The 24062-nt window shown below is 46.6% G+C and overlaps 1 protein-coding gene across 1 annotated transcript in view; it reads left to right on the top strand.

Annotated features, from left to right (window-relative positions):
• TMEM254 (transmembrane protein 254) overlaps positions 1 to 23864 on the top strand; it is a 42197-nt gene extending 18333 nt beyond the window's left edge. The window contains exons 3-4 of the mRNA XM_082269349.1: positions 8889 to 8948; positions 23563 to 23864. Coding sequence (XP_082125475.1) covers positions 8889 to 8948; positions 23563 to 23680 — 178 coding nt within the window. The 3' untranslated portion in view covers positions 23681 to 23864. The remainder of the gene's footprint in view (positions 1 to 8888; positions 8949 to 23562) is intronic.
• Positions 23865 to 24062: the final 198 nt, after the last annotated feature.

Below are 24062 nucleotides of genomic sequence, written 5' to 3'. Positions count from 1 at the left end.
CGCAGTGTTAGATTTAAAAAAAAAAAAAAAATGTAAAATGTTCGCCCATTGGCGGGCGCCGTACTGTGTCCTGGGTATGGGGGGGTGGAGTCAAAAACCAGCAGGGGCGCCGATTGGCGCTCTTCAGCGGGACACTCCCACTTTTATGATGTCCGGGCTGTGATTGGTCCAGACTCCAGCTGTGCCATGCCGTACCACCTGTGCCATGCCGTACCACCTGTGCCATGCCGTACCACCTGTGCCATGCCTGTACCATCACTTGTGCCATGCCTGTACCATCACTTGTGCCATGCCTATTCCATCACTTGTGCCATGCCTATTCCATCACCTGTGCCATGTTATAAAGTTATATGCTTTTGTGTGAGTGTTTGTCTGTTTTGGCAGGTCACTGCGTGGTGTGGCTCTCTGACTCTCACAGTTTTTAAAATTTTGGCTCCTTTTGTCGAACTTGTTCGCCACCCCTGGCCTAAACAATGTAAAACAAATGTATTACATTTTCCTATCTACTAATCCTAGCAGCATTCGGCCCCTTTCACACATATGGACACTTCCTTCGTCCGTTTTTCATCCAAACGGATGATCCTTTCGTCGCCGTCGTTTTTTTTTTTTTGGAACGGATGAAAGCCCTATTTTTTATCTGTTTAAAAAAAAAAAAAAAAAAACTGATCGGATGAAAAATGGATGACAACGAATGTGAAACTGATGTTGACTAAACAAAAACTGATGACAAAAAGTGACTTAACCACTTCTGGACCAGAAGAATTTCCCCCTCACTAACCAGGTAATTTATTGCAATTCAGCACTGCCTTACTTTAACTGACAATTGTGCGGTCGTGCAACGCTGTACCCAAATAAAATTGATGTCCTTTTTTTCCCACAAATAGAGCTTTCTTTTGGTGGTATTTGATCACCTCTGTAGTTTTTAGATTTTGTGCTATAAACAAAAACAAGAGCGACAATTCTGGAAAAAAAAAATAAAAACAATTTCTTTTATTTTCTGCTATATAACATTCCCAATAAAAAAAAAATAAAAAAATCAAATGTTTTCATCATTTTAGGCCAATTTGTATTCTGCCAAATATTTTTGGTTTAAAAAAAAAAGTGTATATTGATTGGTTTCAATTTTTTTTTTTTTTTAGCAGGACTGCGTCATTGCGGCGGACAAATCGGACCCCTAACTGAAAATTTTTGACACTTTTGGGGGACCAGTGACATTACTACAATAATCAGTGCTAAAAATATGCACTGTTACTGTAATGACACTGGCAGGGAAGGGGTTAACACCAGGGGCAATCAAAAGGGTTTAATGTGTCCCAAGGGGGTGCTTTCTAACTGGGGGGATGTATTTACTGAATGAACACAGAGACCTGTGTTACCAAATAAGAGGAACACAGGGTTCCTGTGTTCATTACGGACAGAACAGCGATCTGCCGTGTTTACAACGGCAGGCCACCATTTTGTCTCCACTGGGAGCTATCGAACCAACGATTTGGCTTTCCCTGTGGCGAATGGGCGCGTGTGCACCCCACGAAGCCACGTACAGGTACGTAGTTTCGCGGGACAGAGCAGGCCGGCTACAGTGTATGTTCGGCGGCTGGTCTGCAAGGGGTTAACTGATGAAATGAACGGTCCGTATGTGTCAAAGGGGCCTAAGGGTTAAAAGTAGCTCATGTTGATTGTTGATTGAGAGACTAAAGTTCCGCTTTGATCTGGGAGATTTATACGCGACAGAGCAATGTTCATTGGGATGGACAATGGGAAAAGTGTGTGTGTGTGTGTGCGTACAGACAATATATTATATTTTTATATATATATAGATTTTTTTTTTGGCTGAATAAGTTTTGCAATAGTACTTTTAGAACTATACTTTTTAGTACAGTTATACTTTCGAATGACTGTTCCCAGACCCTTCATTTCATTATTAAATATCTTACCATTAGACTGTATTTGCACATAATGTATTTTCTGTTTTGTGACTACTCTGTAAGAGCCTCTTAGGCCGGCCATACGTGGTGCGAACCATTAATGGGCAGGCTGAAGTCGATCAATCAACCTGGGTACAACCAGCCTGCTGTATTCCCTTGCGATTATTGCTAGCGGCTGTAATAGCTAATGGCGATAAATACTGTTCGCTCCCGGCGAGGACCGTTTCCCACACCCCCACTATTCCCCCTCCCACACTATGTCCATAGCAGTTATAATTTTTTACTGAAATGCTTGTTTAAAATTACATGAATTGTAAAGTACAAACAGCATTATATCATTTGGTGTGCTCAGAAGTAAAAGATCCCTCCCTTTGCCAGCTTGGTTTTTGTAGCAAAGGTACTGTAGAGAATTCATATAAATAGAAGTGCTCTTTACCCTCTTCTAGCAAAATCAGATAGGAAGGCAGATAGAAGAGTTCAGTGCGTGTTTTGTACAAAGTGCTCTTCACCTTTGGACACAAATAACTGAACTCCAAGAAGGGTTCATTTTCAGCATTCCAGGTCATTCCGGGAAGAAAGGAAATTATAAACAATGCTGACTAATAGATCCTATATATATTTATTAGAGATTTCCTCCCACATTTACCAACCTAAAGGGGAAGTATGGCCAAAGTTCTTTTGTCCTTCTCCTGTGAGGGCACTAATTTCTGCAATGCTGTGACCCGTATTCAGCTGACAGCGGGCTAAAGCTGGCTGATGTCAGAGGCGGGCCAAACTCTGGAGGGATCCTGACTAGGGATGATCGAACTTTTGAAAAGTTCGGTTCGACCAGAACACCCGAATTTCCCGAAAGTTCGGTTCGGATTCCAGAACCCCATTGAAGTTAATGGGACCCGAACTTCGGGAATCAAAAAACACCATTTTGAAGCCCTAAAACCCAATAAATGCCCCTAAAAAGTGCCTAGGGTTCTGGGTCATGCCCCAGGGACTATGAATCAGGCAAAAAAAGTTCTTAAAAATTGTCGTTTTTGATAGAAAGCCAATTATTGAAAAAAATTATTGAAAAAAAAAGAAAGAGATTTCTTTGGATTTAGTGTCTGGGGGGTCTAAAGTGTATCTGTGAAGTTTCAGCTCTGTAGCATGTCCAGAACCAGAAAAAAAATAATTTCAGTAGCGCAGGGATGGTGTTACCCTCCTTTCACACCTGGGCGTTTTTGTTTCAGGCGTTTTTTAGGCGTTTTTTGGGCGTTTTTTAAGGCGTTTGGAGGCAGGCATGACATCTGAACTTCTGTATAGGGGTATGTATGGCCCCTGTATTACAGTGCTAGAGGTTAGGCGGGGCTATGTTATATACTGGGGGGCGTATTCACTACTGATTGGCCTCTGGACCCTGTAGTCACTCCAATCACATTCCTAGCAGACTCCTGCCCCCTCAATTGGCTTTTACTGACGTTTCTGGGCCAATCACGGGCTTTTAAAGCCCAGTTCCTGTCCCATTGCATTTTGGGCGGTTCTGGTGACCGAATTCCAAAATTTACCGCAAAAAGTTCGGAATTCGGCCGAATTTCGAACACCCAATGTTTGGGTCGAACCGATGGTCGACCCCAACCGTTCGATCATCCCTAATCCTGACTACTGTCGGGATCCAACCAGGTGCCTGACCAGCAGCTGCCTCAGCCTTCCGGCTTGCCACTGTGAGACTTTGCCATCCGCTGCTGTCTCCTCCACAGCCCAGTGCTCCAGTATATGTCACCACTCTCTGTTCACTGGAGTCAAGAACTGAGCAACCGACAGTAATGTGATTACTTGGTCTTGGAGCCAGCGGGGGACAGATGCAGCGTCCATCTACGCAAGTATAATTTTTTGTATTCCCATATTTTTTTTTTTTTTATGTTGGCCATACTCTGATCAAATTTTGTCCAGTTCTTGATGAACCAGCCAAAACTCACTCAGAAGGTTGCCTTGTCGGGCCCCCTTTTGCCTGATGCTCTTTGATTTTAGAATCGAAGGAGCCTGATAGAGTTGTCAGCCACACAGTGGCTGCCTCCATTGTTTGAATATTCTGACAGCTGCCGTCCTCGGCTGACCTATTAAAGTAGCCCAGCACAGTGCTTCGTCCATCTATGCTGTGTAGTGAGGATGAAGAACCCTGTTAGAATAAATATAGTAGTGTATGGCCAGTTTTATTTTCAGTGGAACCTTTCAAGAATACCACAATTTTGACTTTATCGGATACAGTTTTCCAGTATATAGACCAGGGTTTCTCAACCAGGGTTCATTGGAACCCTAGGGGTTCCTTGAGCAATGAACAATTTCTGCCTCTCAGATAAGTTCCCAATGACACCGTTGTTCCTTTTTTAGCCTCTGTAAGGGGGTAATTCTTCCCAATGATGACAAGAGTAAGGAGCATTCTTCCCACTGAATGTCACACTTAAATTTTTAGCAGGGGTTCCCAGAGACCAGAAATTGTATTTCAAGGGTTCCTCTGTGTTGAAAAGGTTAAGAAAGGTGTGTGTGTGTGTGTGTGTGTATGTATATGTGTATATATATATATATATATATATATATATATAGCATTGCCAGATTACTAGGAGTCTTTTGGTGTATCTTCTCAGGCCTTCCACAGCCTCCAGAATTTTGCTTCTTTGCTCAGGGAGGGTACATATTTGTGGTCTTCTCCCATACTTTGGAACTCCCTACCCCAATCTGTCCGACTGTCTCCTAATCTATCCATCTTTAGACAACCCCTGCCCTAAAACCCTGCTCTTTAAAGAAGTCCATCCGGCTTCTAACTAATGCACTGTTTCACTTTTTCCATCAGCTCATCCCCCACAGCTATTACCTTTTTTGTATCAATTGACCCTCCCTCTTAGATTGTAAGCTCTAACGAGCAGGGCCCTCTGATTCCTCTTGAACCAACTGTAATGTCTGCCTTCATTTTGTTAAGCGCTGCGCAAACTGTTGGCAATATAAATCCTGTATAATAATACATTTCATGCTGAGGTTTCTAAAAGGCGATGGAAGGGATGGTCACTAGCACTGCGCCTTTTAATGTAGAGTTAAGTGAAATGTTAAGCCAGACCTTTTCCACCCCTCCTCCTACTACTTTAAATCCTAATCTGCTAAAAAATGTATTCTATTTGCCCAATGCCTGCACTGTGCTTAGTTCATCCACAGGTCTTAGCTATACCCACAGCAGGGGGGTCATGTAAGCACCCTTACCATGCTGGAAGTGTTTTCAGACAGCAGCACTGATTTACTGGTTAGGCAGAAGCAGCTAATCGGTGCGCATTTTTTTTACACGGGTCATCAATGCCATAAAAACTTTGGAAATGCTTTTATAATTTAGAGAATCTGTATTGTTAAAGTGGTTGTAAAGGCTATACATTTTTACCTTATTGCATTCCCTGCATTAACGTGATTGTGAATACTTTTTCTGCTTTCGTTCATTACCGGACACAGCTTTGACCCTTGAGTTATGCTGCTCTCCATAGGATTAGGACTAGGCGGAAACAAATTTGATTTCGCCCCTAGGGCAGTCCCAGGGGGTATACTCCCACTTCCTGCTATAGGACTTCAGTTTTTTTCTGCCTAGTCAGGAATAAGGACCTAGTTCCTTGCTGGGATCTCTGGTCCTGGCATTTTTTTCCTTTTTTTTAAATTGAATTTTTTTTTCGTTTTGTAGTTCTCACAGGAACAGAAAATAATAATCAATGAGGTTCCTCCTTTCCCTGTCAAGGTGCATTCTACAAGGGCGTTCCTGGGTGTCAGTAGTTCAGGTGTGCAAGGCGGCTACGTGGTCGTCTGTACACACATTCACAAAGTTTTACAAGGTGGATGCTGCAGAGGCTCCGGCCTCTTGAGGGTGTATTTTTTTCCTGGTTGAGCTCCTAGTTTACCTGGTTGGCCGTGTTTAGCCTTTTTTGGGAATTCTCTATACTGCTGTGTTTTCCCACCCCTCATAGTGACACTGCTTTGGGATGTCCCAAGGGTCAAAGAAGATTTGGAGTTGTGTCCATCAATGAACAAAAGCAAAAACTGGATTTTTGTCTTATTGTAAAATCATTTTCTCTGATGTTAATTGACAGTCACAGCACCCACCTCTCTGAGATGGGTTATGTATTCTTCTGACCCGGCTTGTTACAAACTGAAGTCCTATAGCAAGAAGTGGGAGTATACCCCCTAAGACCACCCTAGGGGGCGTAGTCAAATTTGTTTCCGCCTAGTTATACTCCTATGAAGAGCAGCATAACCCAAGGGTCAAAGAATACATGGAGCTGTGTCCGTCTATGAACATCAGAGAAAAGGATTTTATGGTAAGACAAAAATCCAGTGTGTGTGTGTGTGTGTGTGTGTGTTTTTTTTTTTTCTTATATAAAACAAATGGGTTTCTGTACACCAAACAGTGCTGAACCTCCTCTTCTCAGGTCCTCTGCCAGCGCTTCTGGCTCCTCTATGGCGAGTGCCCCTAAGAAAGCCACTTTCTATGGGGCACTTGTGCTGGGCTTGCTTCTGAGCCTCACTGCCTGCATCTATAGAAACCGACTCCAGGACTCGTCACTGGCTTTCAGTGACCAATGGCACCCACTGCCTCAGCAATGCCAGTGAAACCAGGAAGTGAGGGGATAGAAGAGCTGCAGACTGGCACACGCCAGATAAAATTAGGATTTGGTTAAGTAAAAAATGGGGGGGTGACTTGGGATACTGATGCCTAAACATTTTTTTTTTTACTTAAACCACTTCCCACCCGTGCTATGGCCAAAAGACGGCTACAGCGCAGGCTTACATTGACAGATTGATGGGCTTACATCCATGGATTAACACCATGGTGCACAGGTGGTATGTTCTGTGATCGCTGTGTCCTTAGGACACAGCTGAACACAGATCAGGGTAAAGGGCCAATCACAGTGGTCCTTTACCATGTGATCAGCTGTGTCCAATGGCAGCTGATCATGATGTAAACACAAGCCGGTTATCTGCATTCCTTTACTCGTGCTGAAAGCGGGAGGAGAGGAGAGCCAATAACAGACTTGTGAAAGGGACATTTACACTAAAAATCATGGCGCTGATTTTCAGTGTCTGGATTATCAGTGCAGTCCCAACAGTGCTGCCAATCAGTGCTTCCTCACCATTGCCGCCTATCAGTGATGCCACATAAGTACACATCAGTGAAAAAGAAAAATTACCTGTTTTCCAATTTTTATAACAAGCAATGAAAAACTTTTTTTTTTTTTTTTTTTTTTTTGTTTTATTCATTTAGCAAAAACTTAAAACCCAGTGGTGATTAAATGCCACCAAAATAAAGCTCAGTTTGTGTGGAAAAAAAAATCATAGACCTATTTAATTTGGGTACAGTGAAGCATCATTCAAAGTGTTACAGCGCTGAAAGCTGGAAATTGGCCTGGGCAGGAATGGGGTGAAAATGCCCAGTAGGCAAGTGTTTGAAGTGATTTGTAAGGCTACATTCACACCTGAGCGTAGTGTTTTCGTGCATTTTTTTACCGCGATTTACAGACGTTTTTTGTGCAGGCGTTTTTAGATTGAATAGAAACCAATGGAAAACGCCTGTAATCTGCCCAAAAAGAAGCTCGTGTACTTTTTTTGGGCGTTTTGCTTACAGCGTCAAAACGCTCAGATGTGAACAGGGGCCATTGAAATGAATAGGATTTGTCTTGTTGGGCGTTTTGAGAGCTGATCCTAGAGCAGAAAAACTCCCCAAAAACGCCCCAAAATGCCTACATGTGAACAGAGCCTAAAGTCTCATTTATATATAAAAAAAAAAAAAAAAAAAACATGCTATGTTATGCTTACCTTCTCTGTGCAGTTGGTTTTGCACAGGGCTGCCCCAATCCTCAATGCTGCTCCTGGCCCCTCCCTCCTATCGAGTGCACCCACAGCAAGCAGCTTTGCTAAAATGTTCAGTTTAATTTTTTTTATCTGGGTTTACAACCACTTTAAGGTAAAAAAAATTGTAGGTTTTATGCCCAAGGTAAAGGTAGGTTAAGGTAAAATTAGGTCCCAGTATCACCCCCCTCTTTCTAAATGAATTGAAAGTCCTCACACTCTCTCCCTGATTTCACAGGACAGAGAGGCCTTAGCGGGAGCCATTGCTGTCAATCAAATCCTATTAGCGGGGGGCGGGGCCGAGCCGTGCTGTGTGTCAATGGATACTTACTGTCTGTCTGTTGTTGTTGTTATAATAATAATAATTATTATTTTAAGAAATAAAAAAAAATGTAACTTTCCAATTGCTTTAAAGTGTCAGCAAAAAAACTAGTAAGTGTAAGAGCCGGTTCACACTACCAGGACCAGAAAGTCGCCCCGTGACTTGTTTAGAGACTTGGGAAGAGACTTGGGAAGAGACTTGTGCACTACTTGGAAGAGACAGGCGACTTTGTCTGTGGGGAATGCCTGGCTAATCTTTCTTCTTCCTGGAAAGTCTGATAACAAGTCGCTTCAATTAAGATAAGGAGGCGACTCCCATTGAAGTATATGGGACAAGTCGGATCACAGGTTGCCTCAAAGTAGTACAGGACTCTTTTCTGAAGTCGGAGTGACTTCAGTAGTGCCAATTAAGACGGCACTGATTGATTAACATTGCTTTTGTTATGTCAAGCGACCTGGGGCTACACAAGTCGCCTCACAAGTCGTGCTAGTGTGTAAAACTTGAGCCAAATCACAAATGCTTTGCGAGAAACCTATGAATCCGTCTGTATTATCAAATGCATCCACATGTTATATAAGTACCTAAAATAATAAATAAAATGTTGATTGAATAATAAAATGTCGATTTGATATCACCAAAAAGGGCTAATGAAGTTTAGGCAGTCAGTCATTCAGCTTTGCTTGAACTGGGACCCCCCCCCCCCCCCCCCTTCTGTTACTTACGCTAGATGTGTTGGATTCACATGCTGCATGAAATGGTAAATCTGTTCCATTTGAACTTTTTTTTTATCTTGCCAGGTTCTGGGTGGCGTGGTTAATACATGTCGCTGAAGCTGCTTATAGTTTACGACTCTGCAGGTTAGTATATAATACTTATTTTACAGTGATTTACAATTATCAGTTTATCTGTTGTATCTTCCTGGTGAAAGTTTTTACATTTCAGTGACTGATTCACCTACAGTTAATGTTTGGTGAATTTCACATTCATTGCTTTATAAATATGCCACTAAAACAAATTACTTTTTTTTTTTTTTTGTTTTTTTGTGGTTCAATTATCTGTTGCAGCCAAAGCTAAAATATATAGTTTTTTTCATTGAGGGACTGAGAGATGAAATGAAAGCTTAGGGGCACCGCCAATGTGCCCTGAGCAGGGAAAATGGACCATCCCAGTATCCAAAAATTACAAAAACATAATAAAAAAAATGACATTTTATTTATACAAAAATATTAGAGAGACATACAGTATATCTGTAAAAATAAATAAATATATAAATAAACATTTAAGGCGACCTCTTCAAAGCCTATATTGTTCCAAGCTGGTAATATAATGTTCTCAGATAGACCTAAGGGCACTAATCTAGATCCAGATCACTCCAGTCTGGCCAGCGAATGCACGCAAACCTAAGCTCCGCGCCAAGTTGGCTGCGACATTGTCCCACCGGACAGGGGCTGGCCTGCGAGTTAAACGCCTCGCAAAGTCACATACGACTGGGCCTCAGCCTGCGTCACAGCGTTCCTCCTGGCCGACAGCCCCCGCATTTAGATGGCGAGGAGGTTCTGTCTGGAGTGGTGCCTGCCTGGTCCTGGTATGGTGAGTAGCTATTGCCCCCCCCCCTCCCCCTGGAGGGTTTTGGGGTGGACGTGGGCTCCTCCTCCCTGGGACGGTCAGATCCCTGGGTTCCCCTCCTTCCCGTTGGGCTCCCCCCTTGAGTCTGATGGTCCTGTGGGTCATCTTCCGCCCCCCTCATCGGCTGTGGGGGGGAGGGGGCTGTACCTGGTGGGGGGGCTTCTGCTACGGCCCCCCCTTCTTGCTTTGTGTCTTGCCTGGGCCCAGGGATCCCTCCTGGGTACCTGGGAGCCTTGTAGAGCCGCCATTTTGGTGTAGTCTATTTTCTATATAGGCTTATGGCCATGTTTGTGTAGCCGCGGTGGCCATTTTGCGTTAGTCCGGCATTGAAATGAATTGCACCCATTGCCATGAAGTCTTCTTTGGGGCCATTTTAGCTGTGGTAGCCCCTCCTTATCCCCTGGTGCTGACTCCTGGGCCTCTTTCCTTCCTGGACGCTGCTCATGAAGTGCTTTAACCACTTCCATACCGGACCATTTCTGGCACGCCGCTGTTATATGTAAAAATCATCATTTTTTTTGCTAGAAAAATACTCAGAACTCCTAAACATTATATATACCCTAGGGAATAAAATGGCGGTTATTGCAACTTTTTATGTCACACGGTGTTTGCGCAGACATTTTTCAAATGTATTTTTTTTTTTAAACTGTTTTATGAATTAAAAAAAAAAAAAAAAACGCTAAAGTTAGCCCAATTTTTTTGTATAATGTGAAAGATGATGAGTAAGTAGATACCTAACATGTCACGCTTTAAAATTGCAAACACTCGTGGAATGACGCCAAACTCCGGTACAAAAAAATCTCCATAGGCAACGCTTTAAAATGTTTCTTACAGCTTGCCAGTTGAGAGGGGCTCTTGGGCTAGAATTGTTGCTCTTGCTCTAACGTTCGCGGCGATACCTCAGATGTATGGATTGAATGCTGTTTACTTATGTGGTCACGACGTACACCTTTTTATTGTTTTATTTTATTTTTTGTTTTTACACCTTTTTTCTTTTTTGGATCACTTTTATTCCTATTACAAGGAATGTAAATATCTCTTGTAATAGGACCTGTCAAGCACTAATCCTCTTTATGGAGAGATCTGGGGTCAATAAGACCTCAGATCTCTCCTACAGGCTAGAAACCCTGAAATAAAAAAAATAAAAAAAACGGTCCCGGCTATCCAGCCGAGATCACGGCAGCAGTATTGACAACGGCCAGGCGTGACGTCATAACGTCGTACCCGGGCCTCTGAGAGTCATAGAGACCGCCAAGGACCATTTGGTTCTCTATGGTGTACTTCGCCACTGGCGGATTCCTTCTCTGGCTGGCCCATGCGGTAGAAGCACGGGAGGGGGGGGGGGTGTCCCCTCCTGCCATCTGTAAGAATGATCAGGCGGCTGAATACCCGCTATGATTGTTCTTATGGTGCAGGGAATCACCGGCTGAAAAAAAAATTATATCTGAATGCAGCAGGCATCATTTAGATATCCCCTAAAGCCCTGGATGTCATATGACGTCCAGCGGTAAGGAAGTGGTTAATCTTGGTACTGCCAGTGACTGCCTGATGGGGTGGGGTTCTCTCCCTCTCTCTGCTGCAGGATTGGGGGGGGTGCTCTGTGGCTGGCGACCGAGTGGTGTTACCAGCACGGTGGGGGTGTCCCTTGGCAGTGTCTTTTTGCACTTTTTTGTGGGGTTCCCTTATTCCTCATGGAGTCCTTAGAGAACATTTCACCACTTGACCCCCTCTCAGGGCCTGCGAGGCCCTCCGGGTCCCAACCATTCATTGATGCACTGACGGCGGTCCTGGAGTCCTTTGTGTCCCGGGTAGAGGTGGCTTTTGGGCGGCGGGGTAGTAAAAAGTGCCCCCCTCCTCCCCTGCTTCATCTGTCTACTCAGATTCTGAATCTGATCTGGCGGCCACAGACGGGGCCTGCCCTGAGGGGTCTGCAGCCTTACAACCAGAGTTTTCAGATGGGATGATTCCACTCCTGTAGCCATGCACAAAAAGGCGCTGGTGGACGCACTGATTGTGTCTGTGCGTGAGACTTTAAAAACGGAGGACGCAGCTGAAGCTGGGGCAGAGGCACGGTTTCCCTTTGGCACTCACAAGCCATCTAGAGTGGCGAAGTTGTTTCCATTTCCTTCCTATTTTGACAGATTTGTCACAAGAGTGGGAATGTCAAACTTTCCTTTTGTGGTCCCTAAGCGATTTGCAATGAGGTACCCCTCTGAAGAGTCCCTCCTTGAGAAGTGGACTGTTCCCCCGGTTTCCAGGTTGAATAAGGCAACCATTATTCCGGTAGAAGAATTGCTGGCTTTTAAGGATTCGGCTGACAAAGGCAGAGGCTGTGGCCCGCAGTATGTTCACCGTGGCTGGCTCGGCACTCTGACCGGTCTTCACCATTGCCCTGATGTCACAAACTCTGACCAAGTGGACTAAGCTTTTACGGTGTGACTTGGAGTACCTGCTTTTGCAGAGCTGGCAGACCAGTTGGTCCAGGGGCTGCAGTTTATCTGTGATGCCTCTTTGGATAATGTTCCCCTGCTTTCTAGACTGTCTGTTTCGGCAGTGGTCCTTAGGCGTTTTTTGTGGCTCAAATGTTGGTCTGCGGACCAGACCTCTAAAAAAGCCCTTACTGATCTTCCGTTTAAAGGAGACCGCCTGTTTGGAGCTACCATGGATAACCTCATTAGAGTCCCATGGGGGGGGGGGGTCGATCTCCTTTCTTCTGCAGGCTAGTAAGGGTAAGGAACCTTGTAGCAGACGTGGCCCGTTCTTCTCAGCTCACAGGAAGTTTTTTTTTTTTCTTCTTTCTCAAAGCCTTTCAAGACCTCTTTGGGAGGATCCAGGCGACCTTTGCTCTAGCAAGTCCAAAGTGGGTTTCTCCAGACCCGCAGACAAAGCTCCTTCTGCATGAAGGTGCACCCTCACCCGTGCCTGGGGTGGGGGGGTGTCTTCGCTGGTTTCCGGACCCATGGACCTCCTTGGTGCAAGGCAAGTGGGTCCACGAAGTGATATAGTTTGGCTACAAGATCGACTTTCCTTCTTACCCTCCTGGAGCGGTTCTTTCCTTCCAATGTGCACCTGTCCAAGGACCGGTTGGAAGACCCCCTCAGGGTCTTCAAGGGGTCATTTTTCCGGTTCCACTCCGAAACGGTTTCAGGGATTTTATTCAAATCTGTTCACGGTCCTGAAAAAAGAATGCAAAGCGCGTCCAATTCTGGATCTCAAGGCCCTGAACTGCTTTGTAATTTGCAAATCTTTTCTCCCCCCTGTATTGGACAGTGGTCACCACCGATGCCAGTCTGTCCGGGTGGGGATGTGTCCTGGGTCGGAACTCTGCTCAGGGAGCTTGGACACTGGAAGAGTTTAGACTCCTGATCAGTGTCCTGGAACTCAGAGCGATCAGGCTGTGCCTGAATCACTGGATGGATCGCCTACAGGGGTGTCCGGTGCGAATCCAGTCGGACAATGCCACGGCCGTGGCTTATGTAAATCACCAGGGTGGAGCAAGAAGTGTACTGGCAGCTCTGGAGGTAGCTGGCATTCTTCGGTGGGCAGAACCTTTCGTTACGGCCCTCTCCGCCAGTACACATTCCAGGGGTGGAAAATTGGCAGGCGGATTATCTCAGTTGGACCAAGGGGAGTGGTCCCTTCATCTGGAGGTGTTTCATCAGCTGTGCCTCCAGTGGGGCACCCCCCGAGGTGGATCTGTTGGCATCTCAGCGCAACAGGGAGGTGCACAGGTTTGTGGCACGGTCACGGGATGCGCTAGCGGACGCCACTGATGCGCAGGTGGCCCCCTGGGGCCAGTATCTTTTGATTTACTCCTTCCCTCCTCCTTTAAATAAGACTTTTTTACATTGCTTCCTAAGCTGGTCTCTCCAATTGGGGGTAGCCTTTTCAGCCTGGCCTTTGGTGTGTCACATCCAGACCCTGCTGGACTGGGCTTTGTGGGAATAGCTTGGACCTTCATGCACTGGGCTCTGCATAGGGCACTATCCAGACTCAATGCTCATAAAAAGTTAGCCACAGAGCGCTTTCCAGGTCTAGAGCTTCTAGCATTGTCTCAGATCTTGCCCTGTCTTTGACTATTTGCTTTTTGAATGGACTGGTCAGGCCAAGCAGCACAAGATACTTCAAGTATAACACCGTCAGGACCTTCCACTTTTTATTTTTTTACAAAGTGACCGCCATACCAGTGGAGGATGAACCTTTCGTTAAGGGATAAACAGTCCAAAGCCCTCCCTAGAGCTCTTTTTCTTGTTAGCAAGCCCTACTATTTACCTGATCTTCACTGTGGTCGTATTTTGGCTGACTGATTAAAGTCCGTAAAGCAGATCTTGCCAGTGCTGTGGTGTATCCCTTGCATATAGAGCCTTTGGGGCAAATGGTTATAGCTTTAACCCACAGTTATGACGGGCTGAGAGATGTACAGTCTCATTTCCTGCATGGGTCTCCTGTTTGTACACATGTGGAGGACACTTTTACTGAAGTGCTGGACTTCAGAACCCACATCCAAGAAGTGTTTATTCAGCATGGCCTTTGCGGGCTGTCATTTCTTCTGATGTACTCATGATAACATTATCAAGAAAGCTGCTGATGGTGAAAGAAGCCTAAGGAACAGACTTCTCTGCCTCTCTCAGTAAAAGTGGACGTAATTTTTCCATCATTATCTTTGACCTGTATGTAAGCCAATAATAAGGCTTACCTATAGGTAGTGTAAATATCTCCTAAACAAGCACCGTTTAGGAGATATTTACTGTACTTGCAGCCAGTGACATCACTGGCTCATGCACTCTGAAGGAACGGCCACCCGTGCTGCCCATAGATGGTTTGAATCTCACCGGTCCCAGGTGAACCAGGCAAGATTCAAACCATCTATGGCCGGGTTTAGACCTTTTTATATTTCATTGATTTGATTGTTGTGTAGCTATGATCTGATTATTTCCCAGTTCAGGGGCCAACATGGTGATTATGCAACACCTCACCAAGAGTATTAAAACATGCTGACTGCCATAGGCACACAGGGATATTCCAGATTGTAGTAAGATCTCTACATTTAAAAATGACTGTCCTTTTACCAAGTGCTTAACCACACATTTGCCACTTCTGTTGTCTGCACGATTTACAGATATAGCACAAGGACTTTAGAAGATAAAGGTAAAGATTAGCTGGACTTTTGAGGCACTACAAATTCACACATTATTGTTATTATTATTTTTTTTTTTAATTTTTATATAACAAACTTTATTTTATATAAATCAACATATATTTAGCACAATAAAAGTAGTGACCCCTTAACAAGTTTTTACGTTATCGTCTGTTTCAGGCAATAACACCCTTCACAATGGGCATAGACCAATGTTAGGATTATCCAGACACCATGTGAAATGCAGCACAGTCAGAGTAGTCTACCTTATGGCCTGCGATTGTGGCGCATTCTATGTGGGTAAAACCAAAAGCATGTTTCAAAAACAGGAACCTGATCTTATATATTACAATGGTAATGGAAAATACAAAGTGGCAGTTAGGCAATTTATGGCACTCCTTGCCAGGGCTGCTGTTAGAAATCGCGGGGCCCCGTACAGACTACCTGGCAGGGCCTCCCCAAGAAAATATTAAAGATATATTTAGCTAAAATTACAACAAAATCACTATTATCAGACACAAATATAACATAACTCGCATAATTCCTGCTAAATCAAAAAAAAAAAAACTATGTTAAATAAAAAAGAAGATGAGAAAAATATACAGGCTGGGCAGTTGGAGCTCAGTGATCAGAGAGAGAGAAACAAAGTTACAATTTACAAATAAACTCCTGAGCAGAGATAAGTGCTGGGAGGGGGGGGGGGCACACAAGGGAGGGGATTAGTGAGGGACAACTGTCTCTTTCTCAACAGATAAAAGCTGATAGCAGGGAGAGGGACAGATCAGATGATCAGATTCAGGTGCTGGAGGAAGATTTCTGTATTTGTTGTCTATCACTAATCCCCCCTCTCTGTGTGGGCCCCCCTGTGTGCTCTGGGCCCCTGACAAGAGGGCTGGTGGTCCCCCCCCCTATCAGCGGCCCTGCTCCTTGCACCTGGTAGGACCCGATGTATCCTTTACCACTTTTGGATTTTGCATTTATTGTGGGATATATGAATTTTGAAAAGCTACATCTTAATATTTTGATAGTACAGACTCAAAACTCCTGACGAAGTGGGTGCTTATAATATGGGAAATGTGTTGAGCCCAAGTTTGTCTGTTGATAACTGTCGAAAGGGGCTAGATAATTGTAACATTGGGCTACGCCCATGGTGAAGTGTACTACTACTTCAAACAGATGATAGAGCAATACATTGCTAAGGGTTAAAGCGGAGTTCCACCCTCGAAATCAAATTTGCACCATCCGCTTGCTTTAATGTACCTGAAAAAGAATTGGATAATTTACATTTCTCTTACGTTCTCAGACAGTCGCCGCCCCCTTCCAAGTCCTCACCAATGGGTATTGACCTTTGCCCTGTAGGAGTAGCTAGGCAACAAGAATTGTTAATACAAAAGCTTTTAGCATAGACACACCCCTAGGGGCTGTCCCCTCAGTCAATACCTCCCTGCACCAGCATTCCCAACTCAGTTTGCTCTTGCCTAGCTTAGGAGTAGCAGGCTTTCCTGTGCTGGGGCTCAGTCTCCGCCTTCTACCCTTTTTTTGATTTTATTTCAAGTATTTTTTCTTTTCTTTACTAGCTGTTATTTTGTCAGCTTTAGTTTTAGGGATCTTCGGATGAAGAATCGTCATGCGGAGCTGGGTCTCGGACTGGCCGCCCTGGATCCCAGGGCTGAGAGCCAGATGGATCCCCAGCCTGCCATCGAGCGTTCAGCTTAGGTTTGCCCTGGCACATTGAACGACCCATCCCTGTTCGCTGCAGGGATGCTGCCTGTGAGGTGGCTACCTCACTGGACGCCATACTGCGGTCTATGGCTGCAGTTCACCAGCGTCCTGGCTGCGGCACTCCCTGTCTGCCTTGATAGCGGTTTGCCGCTGGAGACGGCTCCCCACGCCATCTGGTACGGTAAGCACCTTCTGTGTGGGGACCTTCTGTGTGTCAGTCTGTGGCTGTGTAGTACCCCCCATGTCTGTGTAACTGCGGGCTCCCTGTCAGATCCCTGTGTGGCTGCACTGCCTGTGGGCTGCGAGGGGGGGGCCATCCTGCTCTGCTGTGAATTATACTCTGGGTGCAGTTTTGTGTGCAGACGTGTGTGTGCGGCGATCCGCCATTTTCTTTGCCTGAATGCTGTGACCGGCCCTGTCCCTGTGCAGCGCCGTGTTTTGGCGCCATTCGCCGCCATTTTGGCGGGCGGTGCTCGTCCGAGCACATGTCGGCGCCATTTTCCTGTAGCCTTCTCCCCCAGCCGAGCGGCCATTTTGCCGGAGCCTTCATAGGCTATATCAGTCAGCCAGCATTGCATCACTTCCTCTTTCTCTGGGAACAGCAATCGGTGGCAGCAGTCTGTTGTGCTCTCTCCAGGTTTTTGCCTTCTTGTCCTGTCATTCCTTGCTCAGTGTTATCTTTCCCTGCGGGGTCGGTGCATACAGTAGTGTGCGGTGGGCTGCGCTCGCCGTGGTATTAAAGGGCCAGTACCTTTATTACTTTTCTGTGCTGGGGCATGGATTCTCAGGATAGAAAGTTTCCCCCCGCCCTGGTGGGGGACCAGGGGGCTGCTGCACCCCCCGAGGGGGCCGATCTGACCGCTGTAGTGGCTTCCTTAGTGTCTCAGGTGCAGATGCTGATGGCTGAACGATCCGCAAAAAGGGCCAGGGTGTCCGTTTCCTCTGATTCAGAGGGCGATGTGGCTGCTGTGGCTGGCGTACCCTTCTCGGGGTCCCGCTCATCTTTGGACCTTCTGGGGTCCGAGGTGGAGGGGGTTGATGTTTCTCCCCCTGGCTCGCCTGAAGAGCTTGCACTCGTGAATGAGCTGATTGCTTCCATAAAAGATACCTTGCTCCTGGAGGATGAGCCTCCTCCTCCTAGGGTGTCCTCTTTTGGAACGCAGAGGACTCGCAAATCAGCGCAGGTTTTTCCCTGTCCTGCTGAATTTCACCGTTAATGAACAGTGGCGCAATTTAAAGAAGCCCTTTACTGTGCCAAATAAGTTTAAACTGCTTTATCCGTTTGCGCCCTCCACCGACGAGCGTTGGTGTGTGGCGCCTCAGGTGGATCACGTGGTGGCCATTTTGAACAAGGCTACTGCGGTGCTTTCTGAGGATACCCCGGTTTTCCGGGACCCTATGGACAGGAGAATGGAGTCTCTTGCCCGTCATGCCTACATGGTTGCTGGTTCTATGCTGAAGCCTATTTTTGCTTCCATTATGGCGGCCCAGGCTGTTGCAGATTGGACTAAGATGCTCAGGCGCACCTTGGTGGCTGATTCAGCTTCGCCCACCACGTTGGCTATGGTGGACCAGATCCATCAGGGTGTCATGTACCTGTGCGATGCGGACTTGAATTTAGCTCCCTTGGCTGCGCGCCTGTCCAGCGTGGCGATACTGAACCGTCTTCTGATTTGGCTGAAGAATTGGTCGGTCGACCAATCTTCTCGCAAGACGCTGGCGGATTTTCCCTACGCGGGATCTCGCCTTTTTGGCGAGGCTTTGGATACTCTGATAAAAGGGGTTACGGGGGGGCAAGAGTACTCTCCTGCCCCAGTCTCACAAGCATAAGTCTTTCTGTGGTAAACGGAATTCCTCGTCTAGGCCCTCTCAGGGGTCCTTTCGTGCCTTTCGGTCACAGTCCAAGGGCAAGCCCTTCAAAGGCCAAGGCTCCCAGAAGAAGCCGTGGGCAGGGAAGCAGAAGTCCGGCCAGTCTGGGTCGACTTCCCATACCACTTCCGCCTGAAGGGGCGCCCTCACCCGTTTCTGGGGTGGGGGGACGTCTGCGCGGCTTCCTACAACCTTGGCTGACCCGCATTCGGGACAGATGGGTTCAGGAAATCGTTCGATCTGGTTACAAGATCGAATTTCTCTCTCGGCCGGCGGGCAGATTTTTTCCCTCGAATCTTCAGCTGTCTCCGGAGCGCTTGCAGGATCTGCACATGGCGGTGCGGGCCCAGAGGGTGGTGGTTCCGGTGCCTCATCGGGACAGATTTCGGGGGTTTTACTCCAATCTGTTCACTGTGCCCAGAAAGGAGGGCAAGGTGCGTCCGATTCTGGACCTGAAAGCTCTGAACCGATTTTTGCGGGTACGCAAGTTCCGCATGGAATCTCTGCGATGAGTGGTGGCTGCCCTGAGTCCGGGGGAATTCATGGCCTCCATCGATCTGAAGGATGTGTACCTACACATCCCCATTTTCGAGGGTCACCAGAGGTACCTTCGATTCGCCATTGCGGAGGATCACTACCAATTCATGGCGTTACCTTTCGGTCTCGCTTCGGCTCCGCGGATTTTTACCAAGGTGCTGGCGCCGGTTCTGGCCCTGTTGAGAGCACAGGGCATTACTGTCTTGGGGTATCTGGACGATATCCTGATACGGTCGAACGCCAGTCAGAGCCTGGTGACCGACCTGTCCACCACGATGCGGACTCTGCAGGAGTTCGGTTGGACCATAAACATTCCGAAGTCGACTCTGTGTCCTTCGGTTCGTCTTCCCTACCTGGGAATGATTCTGGACTCTGTCCAAGCGAAGGTTTTCCTACCGGAAGACAAGCTTCGGACTCTTCAGGACGAGGTCAGGTCCCTCAGGGACAACCGACAATCGTCTCTCCGGACATGCATGAGATGTCTAGGTTTGATGGTCTCGGCCTTCGAGGCGATCCCCTTTGCCCAGTTTCACACGCAGAGTCTCCAAGCGGAGATTCTTGCCGAGTGGGACGGGCGGCCGCAATCCCTGGATCTGCGGATTTCGTTGAGCCACAACTCCAGAAGGGATCTTCTGTGGTGGCTCCAGTCCCCGGCGGTGTCGGGGGGTAAGTCTTTTCATCCATTATCGTGGACGGTGCTCACCACGGATGCCAGTCTGTCGGGCTGGGGTGGTGTTCTGGGCGTTCTGTCCGCCCAGGGAACTTGGTCGGGGGAGGAGTCCTCCCTTCCGATCAACATTCTGGAATTGAGGGCGATAAAGCTTTGCCTTCTGAGATGGACGGACCGACTTCGGGGCCGTCAAGTTCGGGTTCAGACGGACAATGCCACCGCGGTGGCCTACATCAACCACCAAGGGGGCACCAGGAGTGCCCGAGCGGCTCGGGAAGTAGCCGACATTCTGTCTTGGGCCGAGACGCACGTCCCGGCAATAACGGCAGTTCACATTCCGGGGGTGGAGAACTGGCAGGCGGATTATCTGAGTCGCCAGACCCTGGACCAGGGAGAATGGTCCCTTCACCCCGGATGTCTTCCAGATGTTGTGCGCGAAGTGGGGTTCCCCAGATGTGGACCTGTTCGCGTCTCGTCTGACAAGGTGGAAAGGTTCGTGGCAAGGACGCGCGATCCTCGGGCAGACGCCTCAGACGCGTTAGTGGCGCTCTGGCATCAGTTTCGTCTGATGTATGCCTTTCCACCGGTTCAACTACTGTCCAGGCTCCTTTGCAGGTTAGCCTCGGAACCGCACACAGCGATTCTGGTGGCACCGGACTGGCCTCGCCGGTCTTGGTACGCAGACCTCGTAAATCTGGCAGTCGACGCTCCGTGGCGTCTGCCGCTTCGAGAAGACCTTCTGTCTCAAGGGCCGATATTCCATCCTGCTTTACAGTCGCTGGCTTTAACGGCCTGGCTGTTGAAAGCCAGGTCCTGAAGGATAGGGGTCTCTCCCCTGGGGTCATTCCCACTTTGATCAAGGCTAGAAAAGCCTCTTCGGGGGAAAATTTACTACCGTACTTGGAAAGCGTATTTTGCTTGGTGTGAGTCCAGGGGGTATTCCCCTCGCTCATACTCGGTGTCGAGAGTGTTGGCTTTCCTTCAAACGGGAGTGGACCAGCGTTTGGCATTGGCCACGATTAAGGGTCAGATTTCTGCGCTGGCCGTTCTCTTTCAACGCCCTGTGGCGTCTAATTCATTGGTTAGCACCTTTGTTCAGGGGGTGCGACATTTGGCCTCTCCTAGGAGGGAACCTTTGCCTCCATGGGACTTGAACTTGGTTCTGTCCGTGTTACAACAGGTTCTCTTTGAAAAGATCAGGGAGATATCGTTCTCTCTGTTATCCAAGAAGGTTGCCTTTTTGGTGGCGATCACTTCGGCTCGCAGGGTGTCGGAGCTGGCGGCTTTGTCCTGCAACTCTCCCTACCTGGTGATCCACAAGGATAAGGTGGTCCTGCGACCTAACCCATCTTTTCTTCTGCAGAGGATCTCGGAATTTCACCTAAATGAAGACATTGTCTTGCATTCGCTCTGCGCGAAGCTTAAGCATCCGAAGGAGGTTGCCTTACATTCCTTGGATGTTGTCCGGGCGATCAGGGTTTACCTGTCGTCCACTAAATCTTTTCGCAAGTCGGATTCCCTCTTTGTCCTTCCTGAGGGACCTCGGAAGGGCAAGGCGGCGTCGGCTGCGACCATTGCCAAATGGATCAGACAGATCATTGAGCAAGCCTATGCCTTGAAGGGGAAGGTTCCCCCCTTCCCTGTGAAGGCGCACTCTACCAGGTCTTTGAGTACGTCTTGGGCTTATGGTCATCAGGCTTCTGTGGCCCAGGTGTGTAAGGCGGCGACTTGGTCGTCCGTTCACACCTTCTCAAAATTCTATAAGGTGGATGTTCAGGCATCGGCTGATGACTCCTTTGGCCGTAAAGTTCTCAGTGCGGCAGTTTCTTAGGGACCCTTGTTTTTTGTGGGCCCTTGGATATTGGGGTGTTTTACCCCTGGGTTACTTGTTTTCCTGGGTTGTTGCTCCTGTTGAGCACGTTTTCCTGTTGCCCAGTTGGTTCTCTTACTGTGGTAAGGTTCCTTTCTCTGATGTGGGTACTGCGTTGCCTTTCTACGGTTGCGTCTCCCACCCCTCATGTCTACACTGCTTTGGGACGTCCCATTGGTGAGGACTTGGAAGGGGGCGGCGACTGTCGGAGGACGTAAGAGAAAACGGAATTTTTGTAAAATCTTACCGTAAAATTCCTTTCTCGGAGTCCTCCGACAGTCGCCGCCCCCCGCCCCTCTTTTGGGGTTTTTTGTGTACTCTTACTGCTATGCTACCAAACTGAATTGGGAATGCTGGTGCAGGGAGGTATTGACTGAGGGGACAGCCCCTAGGGGTGTGTCTATGCTAAAAGCTTTTGTATTAACAATTCTTGTTGCCTAGCTACTCCTACGGAGCAAAGGTCAATACCCATTGGTGAGGACTTGGAAGGGGGCAGCGACTGTCGGAGGACTCAGAGAAAGGAATTTTACGGTAAGATTTTACAAAAATTCCATTTTTTTCTTTTTTATTTACTTACCTTGTTTTTAAAGAAAATATACTACCCTTCTTTCCTCTTCCTCCCTCTGCGGCCGTGGCCCGCGCCATCTCTTTCTGCTTGCATTGACTCCTGGGAGATGAGCGTCATCGCTCCCAGGAGTCAATGCGCCTGCACCGGCCCCGCTCGTCCCTTCCGGTGCAGGCGCATCATTCCCTGCTGAACAGCTTCTGGGCATGACCAGAAGCTGTGTAGGTCTGACGTCACCGACGAGGACGCTCTGGCTTCAGCTGCCCACACCTGAAATGGCAGCGCTGGACAAGACATTTTTCAAGGTAAGTATTTCTTCTAAAAGGTAAGTGAAACTGGACCGTTCAGAGGCTACCATTGCTTAACTGCACTAGCCCTGACTGTCCCGGGGGTATTTTTATCTAAAAAAAAAAAAAAAAAAAATTTCAGGGTAGATCACCGCTTTAATAGAGTTTTTTTATTCATTTTTTAACTACATTGTTCTTTTCTTTTTTCTAAGGAATTGAATTGTGCTTTTTCATAGGTGTTGTTTTATATAAATTTGTGGTGCCTTAAAAGTCCAACCAGTCTTTACCTTTAACTTTTTCTAAAGTGTTTGCATAGAAGGATATGGCGCAATAATTAGAGCCTAATTACAACCCATTCTGCAGTAGAATTGATCCTGGTGGCTTTGGATTTGTATAGAATGGTACGTTACGATAAACTTTAACTGGAAGTTACTGATATTGCTCAGTGGGAAGTGTGTTTGATATTCCCATTTTATACACCAGATGGCAGTATGCTCTGTGAATGGAAGTTGTTAAACAAAACACCATCTGTTGAACCCACAAATAAAATCCTAATTTTTTTTTTTTTCTATGCAATCTTTTCAGTTTGCATATAATAATTCTATTTGTTAACAACATAGCAACCCAATGTGATTAAACTGAATCTGTGTGATTCAGCCATTAAACTAAATCTGGAGGTATTTTGACTCATTCTGTGGTATAACATTTGATTTTCTGTTAATCATTTCTGTATAAATATCCTGCACAGCACATCTGGTTTGTTCTTTCTATAATTTGTTATGGAACGGTATTAAAATATACTAAGATGCATTCCAGTTTTAGTAATCTGTATGGAATATACTAGGGAAAATGAATTCCAGAAACTGAAAAAAAACTCTTTCCTGTAGGCGTAAAACAAACAAACCTATCACTTTGAATTGAAAGACAAACCAACTGCCATGTGCTAAGCACTTTTTGGTACCTTTTTCGGGGCTGTTTCCTATCTGCTCTGATCCCAGCCACTTGTGCTGCAGTTACCGTATTTTGGATTGGCAGGGGCCTTGTCACGTGCTCCCTCATAGTACCAGAATTGACCATTTATGATCCGTAAAATGCTAGTCGTGTTTTTATTGTTAATTACACTGCAAGTTCCATTTGCCTTTTGAAAGGTTATATGCTGTGTATTAATCCATGACACACTTTTTCTAGTGCGAAAGGAATCACAGACTCGGGAGCCAGAAGACAGTGGGTCCTCCAAACTTTCCTTTTCGGAATCGCTTCTCTCTCTCTGCTTATTGCGTACAAGCCTGCGAAGAAGCGACGCTAGAGCAGATACAAGGACAGTATGGCAATCGTGCTTCCATGGGTTTCCTGGACTGACCTGTTGTATAAGTTCATGCACAACCTTTAAGCTGCAGGGATTTTTAAATCAATTTTAATTTGAAAGGCTCTCATGCACTGGTTCCTCCTTTCTTTTTTTTTTCTTTTTTTTCTTAAACCGAGTTTAAACGCCGAAGCAGCAAGCAGGAAATGTATAGGGGGAAAAAAATTCTAAGTGAGTATGAAATGGGTGGAACTTGTGTAACTAGGATATTACCAAGGAGATCATCTGAAACTGAATAATAAATGACCCACAATGGTCACCTTTTAAGCATGTTATTGAAAACATATACAGTACAAACTTATTGTACATTTTTAGTTTCTTTTCT

This window comes from Pelophylax lessonae (assembly GCF_965119305.1).
Source record: "Pelophylax lessonae genome assembly, chromosome: 9".
Classification (NCBI taxonomy): domain Eukaryota; kingdom Metazoa; phylum Chordata; class Amphibia; order Anura; family Ranidae; genus Pelophylax; species Pelophylax lessonae.
The sequence above is the reverse complement of the archived record's forward strand: the minus strand, read 5'-3'. Positions and strand labels throughout refer to the sequence as shown.